At 50.1% G+C, this 18,302-nt stretch overlaps 1 protein-coding gene across 1 annotated transcript in view; it reads left to right on the forward strand.

Annotated features, from left to right (window-relative positions):
* Positions 1-17,413, forward strand: part of mcu (mitochondrial calcium uniporter) — a 109,347-nt gene extending 91,934 nt beyond the window's left edge. Inside the window, exons 3-9 of the mRNA XM_029702806.1 lie at positions 234-297; positions 4,958-5,128; positions 8,009-8,113; positions 10,899-11,059; positions 14,739-14,942; positions 15,234-15,350; positions 17,213-17,413. Of these exons, the coding sequence (XP_029558666.1) occupies positions 234-297; positions 4,958-5,128; positions 8,009-8,113; positions 10,899-11,059; positions 14,739-14,942; positions 15,234-15,350; positions 17,213-17,296 (906 nt within the window). The 3' untranslated portion in view covers positions 17,297-17,413. The remainder of the gene's footprint in view (positions 1-233; positions 298-4,957; positions 5,129-8,008; positions 8,114-10,898; positions 11,060-14,738; positions 14,943-15,233; positions 15,351-17,212) is intronic.
* The last annotated feature ends 889 nt before the right edge of the window (positions 17,414-18,302 follow it).

An 18,302-nucleotide genomic window follows, 5' to 3' on the forward strand; every position in this document is an offset into this window, starting at 1 on the left:
AAAATAATGTTTGGGTAAACTATATATACTGTCTGTCCTTTTTTAATTCAAATCGAACGTTATTTATTTCAGCACATTGTGTACAAACTGATTTGTCTGTTTATATGAAGAGGCTGAACTGGTATTTGTAAAGTTGATTTCAAACAGACAATATAATACTTTTCTTTCTCTCTCTCTCTCTCTCTCTCTCTCTCTCTCTCTCTCTCGCTCTCTCTCTCTCTCTCTCTCTCTAGGGATGGAGGGGCGCCCCCTCATGGCAGGGCCAGAGACTACTGAGTTCCTCCACCGCTCCAGAAGGTGAGTGTTTATACCGCACTCTGGCATGGAGCCATTCTGGGTAATGTGGTTTGGTGCTGACAGCTGAGTCGTATAGATTTTTCAGTCAACCCCAATGTGGTTGTGAGATAGCTGACTCTGAGATGGTGCTCAAGGTAGAGCCTCAGGCCTCAAGTCAAAGGTAGAGAGGGTAGGGGCTTCCCCTGTCAGATCCAGAGGGGTAGGGGCTTCCCCTGTCAGATCCAGAGGGGTAGGGGCTTCCCCTGTCAGATCCAGAGGGATAGGGGCTTCCCCTGTCAGATCCAGAGGGATAGGGGCTTCCCCTGTCAGATCCAGAGGGGTAAGGGCTTCCCCTGTCAGATCCAGAGGGGTAGGGGCTTCCCCTGTCAGATCCAGAGGGGTAGGGGCTTCCCCTGTCAGATCCAGAGGGGTAGGGGCTTCCCCTGTCAGATCCAGAGGGGTAGGGGCTTCCCCTGTCAGATCCAGAGGGGTAGGGGCTTCCCCTGTCAGATCCAGAGGGGTAGGGGCTTCCCCTGTCAGATCCAGAGGGATAGGGGCTTCCCCTGTCAGATTCAGAGGGATAGGGGCTTCCCCTGTCAGATCCAGAGGGGTAGGGGCTTCCCCTGTCAGATCCAGAGGGGTAGGGGCTTCCCCTGTCAGATCCAGAGGGGTAAGGGCTTCCCCTGTCAGATCCAGAGGGGTAAGGGCTTCCCCTGTCAGATCCAGAGGGGTAAGGGCTTCCCCTGTCAGATCCAGAGGGGTAAGGGCTTCCCCTGTCAGATCCAGAGGGGTAAGGGCTTCCCCTGTCAGATCCAGAGGGGTAAGGGCTTCCCCTGTCAGATCCAGAGGGGTAAGGGCTTCCCCTGTCAGATCCAGAGGGGTAAGGGCTTCCCCTGTCAGATCCAGAGGGGTAAGGGCTTCCCCTGTCAGATCCAGAGGGGTAGGGGCTTCCCCTGTCAGATCCAGAGCGGTAGGGGCTTCCCCTGTCAGATCCAGAGGGATAGGGGCTTCCCCTGTCAGATCCAGAGGGGTAAGGGCTTCCCCTGTCAGATCCAGAGGGATAGGGACTTCCCCTGTCAGATCCAGAGGGATAGGGGCTTCCCCTGTCAGATCCAGAGGGATAGGGGCTTCCCCTGTCAGATCCAGAGGGATAGGGGCTTCCCCTGTCAGATCCAGAGGGGTAGGGGCTTCCCCTGTCAGATCCAGAGGGGTAAGGGCTTCCCCTGTCAGATCCAGAGGGGTAAGGGCTTCCCCTGTCAGATCCAGAGGGGTAAGGGCTTCCCCTGTCAGATCCAGAGGGGTAAGGGCTTCCCCTGTCAGATCCAGAGGGGTAAGGGCTTCCCCTGTCAGATCCAGAGGGGTAAGGGCTTCCCCTGTCAGATCCAGAGGGGTAAGGGCTTCCCCTGTCAGATCCAGAGGGGTAGGGGCTTCCCCTGTCAGATCCAGAGCGATAGGGGCTTCCCCTGTCAGATCCAGAGGGATAGGGGCTTCCCCTGTCAGATCCAGAGGGGTAAGGGCTTCCCCTGTCAGATCCAGAGGGATAGGGGCTTCCCCTGTCAGATCCAGAGGGATAGGGGCTTCCCCTGTCAGATCCAGAGGGATAGGGGCTTCCCCTGTCAGATCCAGAGGGGTAGGGGCTTCCCCTGTCAGATCCAGAGGGGTAGGGGCTTCCCCTGTCAGATCCAGAGGGGTAGGGGCTTCCCCTGTCAGATCCAGAGGGGTAGGGGCTTCCCCTGTCAGATCCAGAGGGGTAGGGGCTTCCCCTGTCAGATCCAGAGGGGTAGGGGCTTCCCCTGTCAGATCCAGAGGGGTAGGGGCTTCCCCTGTCAGATCCAGAGGGGTAGGGTCTTCCCCTGTCAGATCCAGAGGGGTAGGGTCTTCCCCTGTCAGATCCAGAGGGATAGGGTCTTCCCCTGTCAGATCCAGAGGGATAGGGTCTTCCCCTGTCAGATCCAGAGGGATAGGGGCTTCCCCTGTCAGATCCAGAGGGATAGGGGCTTCCCCTGTCAGATCCAGAGGGATAGGGGCTTCCCCTGTCAGATCCAGAGGGATAGGGGCTTCCCCTGTCAGATCCAGAGGGATAGGGGCTTCCCCTGTCAGATCCAGAGGGGTAAGGGCTTCCCCTGTCAGATCCAGAGGGATAGGGGCTTCCCCTGTCAGATCCAGAGGGATAGGGACTTCCCCTGTCAGATCCAGAGGGGTAAGGGCTTCCCCTGTCAGATCCAGAGGGGTAGGGGCTTCCCCTGTCAGATCCAGAAAGGTGGAGAGGGGTAGGTGCTTCCCCTGAAAGATGTAGAGAGGGGTAGTGGCTTCCCCTATCAGATCCAGAATGGTAGAGAGGGGTAGGGGCTTCCCCTGTCAGATCCAGAGAGGTAGAGAGGGGTAGGGCTTCCCCTGTCAGATCCAGAGAGTAAGAGAGGGGTAGGGCTTCCCCTGTCAGATCCAGAGAGGTAGAGAGGGGTAGGTGCTTCCCCTGTCAGGTAGAGAGGGGTAGGGGCTTCCCCTGTCAGATCCAGAGAGTAAGAGAGGGGTAGGGCTTCCCCTGTCAGATCCAGAGTGATAGAGAGGGGTAGGGGCTTCCCCTGTCAGATCCAGAGAGGTAGAGAGGGGTAGGGGCTTCCCCTGTCAGGTAGAGAGGGGTAGGGGCTTCCCCTGTCAGGTAGAGAGTGGTAGGGGCTTCCCCTATCAGATCCAGAGAGGTTGAGAGAGTTAGGGGCTTCCCCTGTCAGATCCAGAGAGGTAGAGAGGGGTAGGGGCTTCCCCTGTCAGATCCAGAGAGGTTGAGAGAGTTAGGGGCTTCTCCTGTCAGATCCAGAGAGTAAGAGAGGGGTAGGGGCTTCCCCTGTCAGGTAGAGAGGGGTAGGGGCTTCCCCTGTCAGGTAGAGAGGGGTAGGGGCTTCCCCTATCAGATCCAGAGAGGTTGAGAGAGTTAGGGGCTTCCCCTGTCAGATCCAGAGAGGTAGAGAGGGGTAGGGGCTTCCCCTGTCAGATCCAGAGAGGTAGAGAGGGGTAGGGGCTTCCCCTGTCAGATCCAGAGAGGTTGAGAGAGTTAGGGGCTTCTCCTGTCAGATCCAGAGAGTAAGAGAGGGGTAGGGGCTTCCCCTGTCAGATCCAGAGTGGTAGAGAGGGGTAGGGGCTTCCCCTGTCAGGTAGAGAGGGGTAGGGGCTTCCCCTGTCAGGTAGAGAGGGGTAGGGCTTCCCCTGTCAGATCCAGAGAGGTAGAGAGGGGTAGGGGCTTCCCCTGTCAGGTAGAGAGGGGTAGGGGCTTCCCCTATCAGATCCAGAGAGGTAGAGAGGGGTAGGGGCTTCCCCTGTCAGATCCAGAGAGGTAGAGAGGGGTAGGGGCTTCCCCTGTCAGATCCAGAGAGGTAGAGAGGGGTAGGGGCTTCCCCTGTCAGATCCAGAGAGGTAGAGAGGGGTAGGGGCTTCCCCTATCAGATCCAGAGAGGTGGAGAGGGTTAAGGGTTTCCCCTGTCAGATCCAGAAAGGTAGAGAGTGGTAGGGGCTTCCCCTGTCAGATCCAGAGAAGCTGCATTCTGCTTAATATAGTTTGGCAATACTACTTGTCAGAGATAGGAGTTTAGGCCTGAGGTGAGCTCAGTACAGTAGATGCCTGGGATTCCCCTGTCAGGTTAGCTTGTCAGTACTACTCAGCACCAGCAGTGAGTGGTGTTGTTTTGGAACAGTAGACTGCCTTTGTGCAGAGTCCTTAATTCTGCTGTCAGCCCCAAACCCAGACACATTTTCTCCTCAGCTCTGGAGAGACAAAGATGGCCTTGGCCCGTCACTGGAGAGAAACCCAGAGTTGATTAGCCTGCCTGAACACTTGGTGGGACGTTAGTTTGGAGCGAACATGATCAGCAGTCTCTTTCTCTCTCTCAGCCACAGCCGGCAGTCATTCATTTTGAAGGAGAAACTGGCATCTGTTCTGAGGAGAACTGAGAGGTTATGAGAGGGAGAGGGAGAGAGAGGCATTGCAGTCAGGACTCTGAGTGTTCCGTGCTGAAGTGGGTTTTAATTGCGCTGCCATTATACTTGCATGAGAGGAGGTGCAGGCAGCCACACGAGAGAGAGAGAGACGCAGGCAGCCACACGAGAGAGAGAGAGACGCAGGCAGCCACACGAGAGAGAGAGAGAGAGATTCAGGCAGCCACAGACGAGAGAGAGAGAGAGACGCAGGCAGCCACAGACGAGAGAGAGAGAGAGACGCAGGCAGCCACACACGAGAGAGAGAGACGCAGGCAGCCACACACGAGAGAGAGAGACGCAGGCAGCCACACACGAGAGAGAGAGAGACGCAGGCAGCCACACACGGGAGAGAGAGAGACGCAGGCAGCCACACACGGGAGAGAGAGAGACGCAGGCAGCCACACGAGAGAGAGAGAGACGCAGGCAGCCACACACGAGAGAGAGAGAGAGACGCAGGCAGCCACACACGAGAGAGAGAGAGGGGGGAGGGGTACAGTAGCGAGGGGGGAGGGATACAGTAGCTAAGGGAATGGGGGGGAGGGGGAGTATGTGTATGAATTCATGTTGTTGTCTCCTGTCCCCCTCCAGAGGTGACGGTGGTGTAATTGTTATTTACATTGTTGATGTTGTTGTCTCCTGTCCCCCTCCAGAGGTGACGGTGGTGTAATTGTTATTTACATTGTTGATGTTGTTGTCTCCTGTCCCCCTCCAGAGGTGACGGTGGTGTACCAGAATGGACTGCCGGTGATCTCAGTCAGTTTGCCGTCCCGTAGGGAGCGATGCCAGTTCACTCTGAAGCCCCTCAGTGACTGTGTTGGGGTGTTCCTCACACAGCTACAGACAGAGGACAGGGGCATCGACCGTGTAGCCATCTACTCTACAGGTAACATGCACATACACACACGCATTCACACAACCACACGCACACACACACACACACACACACAACCACACACACACACGCAGTCACACAACCACACACACACACACACACACGTATATACACACACACACACGTATACACACACACAGCCACACAACCACACACACACATACCCATCCTACCCTGTCTTTCTAAGGCAGTGGTTCTTAACCTTGTTGGAGGTACTGACCCCCACCAGTTTCATATGCGCATTCACTGAACCCTTCTTAATTGGAAAAATGGCTCTCTTCACCTTGAATTCAGCGAGCGTTGTGTTCTTGTATTGTCCATCTCCATGCAGCTTAAGGAAGTGTTCTCTTAGTTTTGCCGGTGCTAGACTAGAATTGCTCAACTTGGCATTGCAAATCATGCAGTTAGGACGCTGACTCTCATCACGTTCCGTTATACATGTGAATCCATATTGTACATATTCGTCCGACCACTTTCTTTTTTTGCTCGACATAGTTAGTATGAAGGGATTAAAATATTAAGAAAGAAATCACACGACGTACCATCACGACAGTCACAATTCGACTACTGAGCGCGCCAAATTCCCTGCAGCACAGATAGGCCAAGCGATGTTGCGTGATCACCTGCAGCCAATGATGGCCAAGCGGGGCGTGTCATCACGAATCATATGAGTCGGGTGTGTGTCTTGACCTCCGCCGAACCCCTGAGACTGACTCACTGAACCCCTGGGGTTCGATCGAACCCAGGTTAAGAACCACTGTTCTAAGGTCTTCGAAAGCCAAGTTAACAAACAGATCACCGACCATTTTGAATCCCACCGTACCTTCTCCGCGATGCAATCTGGTTTCAGAGCTGGTCATGGGTGCACCTCAGCCACGCTCAAGGTCCTAAACGATATCGTAACCGCCATCAATAAGAGACATTACTGTGCAGCCGTATTCATCGACCTGGCCAAGGCTTTCGACTCTGTCAATCACCGTATTCTTATCGGCAGACTCAACAGCCTTGGTTTCTCAAATGACTGACTCGCCTGATTCACCAACTACTTCTCAGACAGAGTTCAGTGTGTCAAATCGGAGGGCCTGTTGTCTGGACCTCTGGCAGTCTCTATGGGTGTGCCACAGGGTTCAATCCTCGGGCCGACTCTTTTCTCTGAATACATCAATGATGTCGCTCTTGCTGCTGGTGATTCTCTGATCCACCTCTACTCAGACGACACCATTCTGTATACTTCTGGCCCTTCTTTGGACACTGTTAATTAACCTCCAGACGAGCTTCAATGCAATACAACTCAGTAATCCTGGTTGTTGTAGACACTAGTTAACCACTCTGTTCTATCAGTATTAATCCTGGTTGTTGTTTGACACTAGTTAACCACTCTGTTCTATCTCTATTAATCCTGGTTGTTGTAGACACTAGTTAACCACTCTGTTCTATCAGTATTAATCCTGGTTGTTGTAGACACTAGTTAACCACTCTGTTCTATCAGTATTAATCCTGGTTGTTGTAGACACTAGTTAACCACTCTGTTCTAACAGTATTAATCCTGGTTGTTGTAGACACTAGTTAACCACTCTGTTCTATCAGTATTAATCCTGGTTGTTGTAGACACTAGTTAACCACTCTGTTCTATCTCTATTAATCCTGGTTGTTGTAGACACTAGTTAACCACTCTGTTCTATCAGTATTAATCCTGGTTGTTGTAGACACTAGTTAACCACTCTGTTCTATCAGTATTAATCCTGGTTGTTGTAGACACTAGTTAACCACTCTGTTCTAACAGTATTAATCCTGGTTGTTGTAGACACTAGTTAACCACTCTGTTCTATCAGTATTAATCCTGGTTGTTGTAGACACTAGTTAACCACTCTGTTCTATCTGTATTAATCCTGGTTGTTGTAGACATTAGTTAACCACTCTGTTCTAACAGTATTAATCCTGGTTGTTGTAGACACTAGTTAACCACTCTGTTCTATCTGTATTAATCCTGGTTGTTGTAGACACTAGTTAACCACTCTGTTCTATCTGTATTAATCCTGGTTGTTGTAGACACTAGTTAACCAGTCTGTTCTATCAGTATTAATCCTGGTTGTTGTAGACACTAGTTAACCACTCTGTTCTATCAGTATTAATCCTGGTTGTTGTAGACACTAGTTAACCACTCTGTTCTATCAGTATTAATCCTGGTTGTTGTAGACACTAGTTAACCACTCTGTTCTATCAGTATTAATCCTGGTTGTTGTAGACACTAGTTAACCACTCTGTTTTATCAGTATTAATCCTGGTTGTTGTTTGACACTAGTTAACCACTCTGTTCTATCTGTATTAATCCTGGTTGTTGTAGACACTAGTTAACCACTCTGTTCTATCTGTATTAATCCTGGTTGTTGTAGACACTAGTTAACCACTCTGTTTTATCAGTATTAATCCTGGTTGTTGTTTGACACTAGTTAACCACTCTGTTCTATCTGTATTAATCCTGGTTGTTGTAGACACTAGTTAACCACTCTGTTCTATCTGTATTAATCCTGGTTGTTGTAGACACTAGTTAACCACTCTGTTCTATCAGTATTAATCCTGGTTGTTGTAGACATTAGTTAATTAACCACTCTGTTCTAGCAGTATTAATCCTGGTTGTTGTAGACACTAGTTAACCACTCTGTTCTATCAGTATTAATCCTGGTTGTTGTAGACATTAGTTAATTAACCACTCTGTTCTAGCAGTATTAATCCTGGTTGTTGTAGACACTAGTTAACCTCTCTCCCTGCCTCCTCCTCTCTCCCTCCCTCCATTCTCCCTCTTTTTTCCCCTCTCTCCCCCTCCCCCCTTTCTCCCTCCCTCCCCACTCCCTCCTCTCTCCCTCCCTCCAGATGGGGCGAGGGTAGCCTCTTCTACAGGGATAGACATCCTGCTGTTGGATGATTTCAACCTGGTCATCAACGACGTTACGCACCTGGTGAGGCCGCCACGAAGAGGTGAGATTGACCAGGGGCAGGAGATGAAAACACATTTATTTTGTACTTCATACTTTTAAGGTGAAAGTAGGCATCTGTCTGTCTTGTCTGACTGTCTTGTCTGACTGTCTTGTCTGACTGTCTTGTCTGACTGTCTTGTCTGACTGTCTTGTCTGACTCTTGTCTGACTCTTGTCTGACTCTTGTCTGTCTGTCTGTCTGTCTGTCTGTCTGTCTGTCTGTCTGTCTGTCTGTCTGTCTGTCTGTCATAGACTTAGATGAACAATGTCTGCCTTCTCTTTTTTTATACCATAGAGATGTATAGACATCACAACGTTGTATCCGTCCCAGTGAACACAAGGGCAGCGCCATTGAGGCCATCTCCATTTTCAAGTAGTTCATTTTTTTCCTACTACTTCTGAGTTAGTAAACAAACTGAAAGGCTGTATACTCAACAAGATATCCCAGTCTGACTTCATGTCCCAACGTCCAAATTCTGTAATAAATGTGTTAAATGTAGGCGCACTAAAACAAACTCCACGGTTAAATTTGGGCGTTAATTGCGACTGGGCTTGCTAAATCGTTGTGGACAGATGGCAGAGGGTTAAAAAGTTGTGAGCTCCCACTCCGTAGAGCGCAGGTTCAATCTCAGTGTGGGGCACTCGTTTGTAGATGATTTTTTTTTTTGTCCCCTAGTGGCCAGTTTAGATGGTATCTCCCAATGGCTTGAGGACATGCACAAACGTTCAATTTCGCAATGGATCTGAAGTGATTCCTCTGGCATACTGCCACCAGCAGTGTGTTGTTTGAACAGGTATAAAGCCAGGGTTGGTGATTTTACTGCCACCAGCAGTGTGTTGTTTGAACAGGTATAAAGCCAGGGTTGGTGATTTTACTGCCACCAGCAGTGTGTTGTTTGAACAGGTATAAAGCCAGGGTTGGTGATTTTACTGCCACCAGCAGGGTGTTGTTTGAACAGGTATAAAGCCAGGGTTGGTGATTTTACTGCCACCAGCAGTGTGTTGTTTGAACAGGTATAAAGCCAGGGTTGGTGATTTTACTGCCACCAGCAGTGTGTTGTTTGAACAGGTATAAAGCCAGGGTTGGTGATTTTACTGCCACCAGCAGGGTGTTGTTTGAACAGGTATAAAGCCAGGGTTGGTGATTTTACTGCCACCAGCAGTGTGTTGTTTGAACAGGTATAAAGCCAGGGTTGGTGATTTTACTGCCACCAGCAGTGTGTTGTTTGAACAGGTAAAAAGCCAGGGTTGGTGATTTTACTGCCACCAGCAGTGTGTTGTTTGAACAGGTATAAAGCCAGGGTTGGTGATTTTACTGCCATCAGCAGTGTGTTGTTTGAACAGGTATAAAGCCAGGGTTGGTGATTTTACTGCCATCAGCAGTGTGTTGTTTGAGCAGGTGTAAAGCCAGGGTTGGTGATTTTACTGCCATCAGCAGTGTGTTGTTTGAGCAGGTGTAAAGCCAGGGTTGGTGATTTTACTGCCATCAGCAGTGTGTTGTTTGAGCAGGTGTAAAGCCAGGGTTGGTGATTTTACTGCCATCAGCAGTGTGTTGTTTGAGCAGGTGTAAAGCCAGGGTTGGTGATTTTACTGCCACCAGCAGTGTGTTGTTTGAACAGGTATAAAGCCAGGGTTGGTGATTTTACTGCCACCAGCAGTGTGTTGTTTGAACAGGTATAAAGCCAGGGTTGGTGATTTTACTGCCATCAGCAGTGTGTTGTTTGAACAGGTATAAAGCCAGGGTTGGGGATTTTACTGCCACCTGCAGTTATGGAATGTTTACTCATAAGTATAATTAATAACTGATCCCTTCTGCTGACCTGGATGGCCTCATGAGATCCTTAATTAAACCATAGGAAGTTCCACCCAGTCAACTACTTCAACATGGTGAGAGTCCTCAATGGTCCTCCCATGCTAGAACAGGCTTTTGGGCACTAGAGTCCTCTATCATTCTCTATGCTGTGTGTGTGTGTGTGTGTGTGTGTGTGTGTGTGTGTGTGTGTGTGTGTGTGTGTGTGTGTGTGTGTGTGTGTGTGTGTGTGTGTGTGTGTGTGTGAGAGAGAGAAATGGTGTGTTAACATGTCCACCCTCCTTTACCCTCTGACCTCTTTGAGGAGGTGGAGCCTGTCTGTGTTTTTACCTCCTAACCCTCTGTGTGTGTCTGTAGATCTGCTAGCCAATGATGAGGCAGAGCGTCTCTACCTTCTAACCCTCTGTGTGTGTCTGTAGATCTCCTAACCAATGAGGAGGCAGAGCGTGTCTACCGTCTAACCCTCTGTGTGTGTCTGTAGATCTCCTAGCCAATGAGGAGGCAGAGCGTGTCTACCTTCTAACCCTCTGTGTGTGTCTGTAGATCTCCTAGCCAATGATGAGGCAGAGCGTCTCCACCTTCTAACCCTCTGTGTGTGTCTGTAGATCTCCTAGCCAATGAGGAGGCAGAGCGTGTCTACCTTCTAACCCTCTGTGTGTGTCTGTAGATCTCCTAGCCAATGAGGAGGCAGAGCGTGTCTACCTTCTAACCCTCTGTGTGTGTCTGTAGATCTCCTAGCCAATGAGGAGGCAGAGCATGTCTACCTTCTAACCCTCTGTGTGTGTCTGTAGATCTCCTAGCCAATGAAGAGGCAGAGCGTGTCTACCTTCTAACCCTCTGTGTGTGTCTGTAGATCTCCTAGCCAATGAGGAGGCAGAGCGTATCTAACTTCTAACCCTCTGTGTGTGTCTGTAGATCTCCTAGCCAATGATGAGGCAGAGCGTATCTAACTTCTAACCCTCTGTGTGTGTCTGTAGATCTCCTAGCCAATGATGAGGCAGAGCGTCTGAACGACGTTAAGTTCCTAGTTCAGCAGCTCTACACCACCATGCATATAGAAGAACATCAGCTTAGTAAAGAGAAGGAACTGGTGGTCAGACTGGAGGACCTCAACTCACAGCTACGTCCTCTAGAGAAGGTACTGTACACACAGTCATTTATTGGCATTAAAAATACATTTGTAAATATCACTTTTTTTCTGTCTTCTGATGGACATGAATTGCTGTGTTTAGAATTCACTGCATGGTTAATGTTTGGCATGGGGGGATAGAGAACTGCATGGGGGGATAGAGAACTGCATGGAGGAATAGAGAACTGCATGGGGGGATAGAGAACTGCATGGTTAATGTTTAACATGGGGGGATAGAGAACTGCATGGTTAATGTTTAACATGGGGGGATAGAGAACTGCATGGGGGGATAGAGAACTGCATGGTTAATGTTTAGCATGGGGGGGATAGAGAACTGCATGGTTAATGTTTAACATGGGGGGATAGAGAACTGCATGGGGGGATAGAGAACTGCATGGTTAATGTTTAGCATGGGGGGATAGAGAACTGCATGGTTAATGTTTAACATGGGGGGATAGAGAACTGCATGGTTAATGTTTAACATGGGGGGATAGAGAACTGCATGGTTAATGTTTAACATGGGGGGATAGAGAACTGCATGGGGGGATAGAGAACTGCATTGTTAATGTTTAGCATGGGGGGATAGAGAACTGCATGGTTAATGTTTAACATGGGGGATAGAGAACTGCATGGGGGGATAGAGAACTGTATGGTTAATGTTTAACATGGGGGATAGAGAACTGCATGGGCGGATAGAGAACTGCATGGTTAATGTTTAGCATGGGAGGATAGAGAACTGCATGGTTAATGTTTAACATGGGGGATAGAGAACTGCATGGGGGGATAGAGAACTGCATGGTTAATGTTTAGCATGGGGGGATAGAGAACTGCATGATTAATGTTTAACATGGGGGGATAGAGAACTGCATGGGGGATAGAGAACTGCATGGTTAATGTTTAACATGGGGGGATAGAGAACTGCATGGGCGGATAGAGAACTGCATGGGGGGATAGAGAACTGCGTGGTTAATGCTTAACATGGGGGGATAGAGAACTGCATGGTTAATGTTTAACATGGGGGGGATAGAGAACTGCATGGGCGGATAGAGAACTGCATGGGGGATAGAGAACTGCATGGTTAATGTTTAGCATGGGGGGCTAGAGAACTGCATGGTTAATGTTTAACATGGGGGATAGAGAACTGCATGGTTAATGTTTAACATGGGGGGATAGAGAACTGCATGGTTAATGTTTAGCATGGGGGGATAGAGAACTGCATGGGTGGATAGAGAACTGCATGGGGGGATAGAGAACTGCATGGTTAATGTTTAGCATGGGGGGATAGAGAACTGCATGGTTAATGTTTAGCATGGGGGGATAGAGAACTGCATGGGTGGATAGAGAACTGCATGGGAGGATAGAGAACTGCATGGTTAATGTTTAGCATGGGGGGATAGAGAACTGCATGGGTGGATAGAGAACTGCATGGGGGGATAGAGAACTGCATGGTTAATGTTTAGCATGGGGGGATAGAGAACTGCATGGTTAATGTTTAACATGGGGGGATAGAGAACTGCATGGGGGGATAGAGAACTGCATGGTTAATGTTTAACATGGGGGGATAGAGAACTGCATGGTTAATGTTTAGCATGGGGGGATAGAGAACTGCATGGTTAATGTTTAACATGGGGGGATAGAGAACTGCATGGGGGGATAGAGAACTGCATGGTTAATGTTTAACATGGGGGGATAGAGAACTGCATGGTTAATGTTTAGCATGGGGGGATAGAGAACTGCATGGTTAATGTTTAACATGGGGGGATAGAGAAATGCATGGGCGGATAGAGAACTGCATGGGGGGATAGAGAACTGCGTGGTTAATGCTTAACATGGGGGGATAGAGAACTGCATGGGCGGATAGAGAACTGCATGGGGGATAGAGAACTGCATTGTTAATGTTTAGCATGGGGGGATAGAGAACTGCATGGTTAATGTTTAGCATGGGGGGATAGAGAACTGCATGGGTGGATAGAGAACTGCATGGGAGGATAGAGAACTGCATGGTTAATGTTTAGCATGGGGGGATAGAGAACTGCATGGTTAATGTTTAACATGGGGGGATAGAGAACTGCATGGTTAATGTTTAACATGGGGGGAAAGAGAACTGCATGGTTAATGTTTAGCATGGGGGGATAGAGAACTGCATGGTTAATGTTTAACATGGGGGGATAGAGAACTGCATTGTTAATGTTTAGCATGGGGGGGAAGAGAACTGCATGGTTAATGTTTAACATGGGGGGATAGAGAACTGCATGGGGGGATAGAGAACTGCATGGTTAATGTTTAACATGGGGGGATAGAGAACTGCATGGTTAATGTTTAACATGGGGGGATAGAGAACTGCATGGTTAATGTTTAACATGGGGGGATAGAGAACTGCATGGTTAATGTTTAACATGGGGGGATAGAGAACTGCATGGTTAATGTTTAGCATGGGGGGATAGAGAACTGCATGGTTAATGTTTAGCATGGGGGAGGATAGAAAAGGGTCAATACAACTGTATTCAGCACTTTACTTCCAGTGGAAGGATGGACACAAGCCAGCACATTGGGAGAGTTCATTCACAAATCAATGGATGGTAGTGATAAAGATGTTTGACGGTAGTGAGTGAGGATGTTTGACGGTAGTGAGTGATGAAGATGTTTGACGGTAGTGAGTGGTAAAGATGTTTGACGGTAGTGAGTGATAAAGATGTTTGACGGTAGTGAGTGATGATGTTTGACGGTAGTGAGTGATGATGTTTGACGGTAGTGAGTGATGAAGATGTTTGACGGTAGTGAAGGATGAAGATGTTTGACGGTAGTGAGTGATGAAGGTGTTTGACGTAGTGAGTGATGAAGGTGTTTGAAGGTAGTGAGTGATGAAGGTGTTTGAAGGTAGTGAGTGATGAAGGTGTTTGAAGGTAGTGAGTGATGAAGGTGTTTGAAGGTAGTGAGTGATGAAGGGGTTTGACGGTAGTGAGTGATGAAGGTGTTTGAAGGCAGTGAGTGATGAAGGTGTTTGAAGGTAGTGAGTGATGAAGGGGTTTGAAGGTAGTGAGTGATGAAGGGGTTTGACGGTAGTGAGTGATGAAGGTGTTTGAAGGTAGTGAGTGATGAAGGGGTTTGAAGGTAGTGAGTGATGAAGGGGTTTGACGGTAGTGAGTGATGAAGGTGTTTGACGGTAGTGAGTGATGATGTTTGACGGTAGTGAGTGATGAAGGTGTTTGACGGTAGTGAGTGATGAAGATGTTTGACGGTAGTGAGTGATGATGTTTGACGGTAGTGAGTGATGAAGGTGTTTGACGGTAGTGAGTGATGAAGATGTTTGACGGTAGTGAGTGATGAAGATGTTTGACGGTAGTGAGTGATGAAGATGTTTGACGGTAGTGAGTGATGAAGATGTTTGACGGTAGTGAGTGATGAAGGTGTTTGACGGTAGTGAGTGATGAAGATGTTTGACGGTAGTGCGTGATGAAGATGTTTGACGGTAGTGCGTTACCAATTGGCGATTTGACTCGTGGAAAAAATGTCCTTCATTCATACAGTCATGCCTGGATACATGTTTTGCGAATGGGTGGTCCCGGGAATCAAACCCGTCTTCCTGGTGTTGCAAGCACCATGCTCTAACAACTGAGCTACAGTGGATCAATGGTGTAGGTGTGCCTTTTTATGACTGATGGCTGTCTCTGATTGGCTGTTTGCCCAGGTGAGGGAGGAGCTGAGTCGTAAGGCGGAGCGTCGTACCACCTGGGTGCTGTGGGGGGGCATGGCCTACATGGCAACACAGTTTGGGATCCTGGCGCGCCTCACCTGGTGGGAGTACTCCTGGGATATCATGGAGCCTGTCACCTACTTCATTACCTACGCCACCGCCATGGCTATGTACTCCTACTACGTACTCACACGCCAGGTAACACACACACACACCCTCTATAGCACACAGCAAATCCAAGCCTTTTACAGGGCCAGACTGTGTTTGTGTGTTGAGACTAAGCACTAGGCTTTGTTTATTCTAGTAGTTTTTTGGAGCAAGTTCATTCATGTTTGGTTCATTCATGTTTGGTTCATTCATGAATGTGTCCTCCTTTTCCTGTTGGGGTACAGTATGTATACAGTATATTCCCTAGTAGAAGTTGTAGCATTCTGGAGTAGGTCTAGTTGTGTGTTGTGTTATTGTGACAGAATATCCCTTGTCCTGTAGGAGTACATCTACCCTGACGCCAGGGACAGACAGTACCTGCTGTTCTTCCACAAGGGGGTGAAGAGACAACGTTTTGACATCTACAAGTACAACGAGCTGAAGGACTCTATCGCTGAGGTAGGTGCCAACCCCGACACTAACCCCAACCCCGACATTAACCCCAACCACGACCCCAACCCCGACATTAACCCCAACCACGACCCCAACCCCGACATTAACCCCAACCACGACACCAACCCCGACATTAACCCCAACCACGACACCAACCCCGACATTAACCCCAACCACGACACCAACCCCGACATTAACCCCAACCACGACACCAACCCCGACATTAACCCCAACCACGACACCAACCCCGACATTAACCCCAACCACGACATCAACCCCGACATTAACCACGACCCCAACCCCGACATTAACCCCAACCACGACACCAACCCCGACATTAACCCCAACCCCGACATTAACCCCGACATTAACCCCAACCCCGACATTAACCCCAACCACGACACCAACCCCGACATTAACCCCAACCACGACACCAACCCCGACATTAACCCCAACCACGACACCAACCCCGACATTAACCCCAACCACGACACCAACCCCGACATTAACCCCAACCACGACACCAACCCCGACATTAACCCCAACCACGACACCAACCCCGACATTAACCCCAACCACGACACCAACCCCGACACTAACCCCAACCACGACCCCAACCCCGACATTAACCCCAACCACGACACCAACCCCGACATTAACCCCAACCACGACCCCAACCCCGACATTAACCCCAACCACGACACCAACCCCGGCATTAACCCCAACCACGACCCCAACCCCGACATTAACCCCAACCACGACACCAACCCCGACATTAACCCCAACCACGACCCCAACCCCGACATTAACCCCAACCACGACCCCAACCCCGACATTAACCCCAACCACGACCCCAACCCCGACATTAACCCCAACCACGACACCAACCCCGACACTAACCCCAACCACGACACCAACCCCGACACTAACCCCAACCACGACACCAACCCCGACATTAACCCCAACCACGACACCAACCCCGACACTAACCCCAACCACGACCCCAACCACGACACCAACCCCGACACTAACCCCAACCCCGACACTAACCCCAACTCCGACACTAACCCCAACTCCGACACTAACCCCGACTCCGACACTAACCCCGACTCCGACACTAACCCCGACTCCGACACTAACCCCGACTCCGACACTAACCCCGACTCCGACACTAACCCCGACTCCGACACTAACCCCGACTCCGACACTAACCCCGACTCCGACACTAACCCCGACCCCGACACTAACCCCGACCCCGACACTAACCCCGACCCCGACACTAACCCCGACCCCGACACTAACCCCGACCCCGACACTAACCCCGACCCCGACACTAACCCCGACCCCGACACTAACTCCGACACTAACCCCAACTCCGACACTAACCCCAACTCCGACACTAACCCCAACTCCGACACTAACCCCGACACTAACCCCGACACTAACCCCGACACTAACCCCGACTCCGACACTAACCCCGACTCCGACACTAACCCCGACTCCGACACTAACCCCGACTCCGACACTAACCCCGACACTGACCCCGACACTGACCCCGACACTGACCCCGACACTGACCCCGACACTGACCCCGACACTGACCCCGACACTGACCCCGACACTAACCCCGACACTGACCCCGACACTAACCCCAACACCAACCCTATGTAGGCAGGAACAGATGCAGGCTGGCATGCTAGCACACACACAGACACAGGCATGCACACATGAACACACATTAACATGCCTACACAAAATGTACTTTTGTTATGGTTTCATAATCTGGATTGAAACGTTATGACAAAAAAGGAACAATTGTAGAAGGAATTAACACATTTCTCATATTATTCTCTCTCTCTCCCCCCCAGGTGGAGTTAGATCTGAAACGTCTGAGGGACCCCCTCCAGCTCCAACTCCCTGTCCAGCAACTCACCGCCGCCAGCAAAGATTGATGGGAAGAGTGATGTCCTCCTCTGCTTTCTTCATCTCTCCCTCCGCTCCTCCATCCTTCCTTTCCTTACCCTCCTCCCCTCCTCCATTCCTCCTCCGCTCCTCCATCCATCCCTCCTTTCCTTACCCTCCTCCCCTCCTCCATCCCTCCTCCTCTCCTCCTTTCCTTACCCTCCTCCCCTCCTCCATCCCTCCTCCTCTCCTCCTTTCCTTACCCTCCTCCCCTCCTCCATCCCTCCTTTCCTTACCCTCCTCCCCTCCTCCATCCCTCCTCCTCTCCTCCATCCCTCCTTCCTTACCCTTTTCCTCTCCTCCATCCCTCCTTTCCTTACCCTCCTCCGCTCCTCCATCCCTCCTTTCCTTACCCTCCTCCCCTCCTCCATCCCTCCTCCTCTCCTCCTTTCCTTACCCTCCTCCCCTCCTCCATCCCTCCTTTCCTTACCCTCCTCCCCTCCTCCATCCCTCCTCCTCTCCTCCTTTCCTTACCCTCCTCCCCTCCTCCATCCCTCCTTTCCTTACCCTCCTCCCCTCCTCCATCCCTCCTCCTCTCCTCCATCCCTCCTTTCCTTACCCTTTTCCTCTCCTCCATCCCTCCTTTCCTTACCCTCCTCCTCTCCTCCATCCCTCCTTTCCTTACCCTCCTCCTCTCCTCCATCCCTCCTTTCCTTACCCTCCTCCGCTCCTCCATCCCTCCTTTCCTTACCCTCCTCCATCCCTCCTCCTCTCTCTCCATCCGTACACCTTTACTCCTCTTTGTTTAACAAACCCTTCCCTTTAGCGACCGACCGTGGGAGTTTTCTTTTTACATTTTCTCCTTTTTTAATTTCTCTGACTTGAAAACTCAAATTATAAAGTAAACCCATCTGTAGAGGAGGTTTAGAAAGAACAGAAACTGAATCAAATTGTGTCTGGGGGAGGAGATTATGATGAAACTGGGTGCTATGGATATGCAACAGGACTTCAGGACAGCCTGCAGGAAGCTCTAGGGGACGTACAGGAAGTGGCACG

Source organism: Salmo trutta, chromosome 2, assembly GCF_901001165.1.
Source record: "Salmo trutta chromosome 2, fSalTru1.1, whole genome shotgun sequence".
NCBI lineage: Eukaryota > Metazoa > Chordata > Actinopteri > Salmoniformes > Salmonidae > Salmo > Salmo trutta.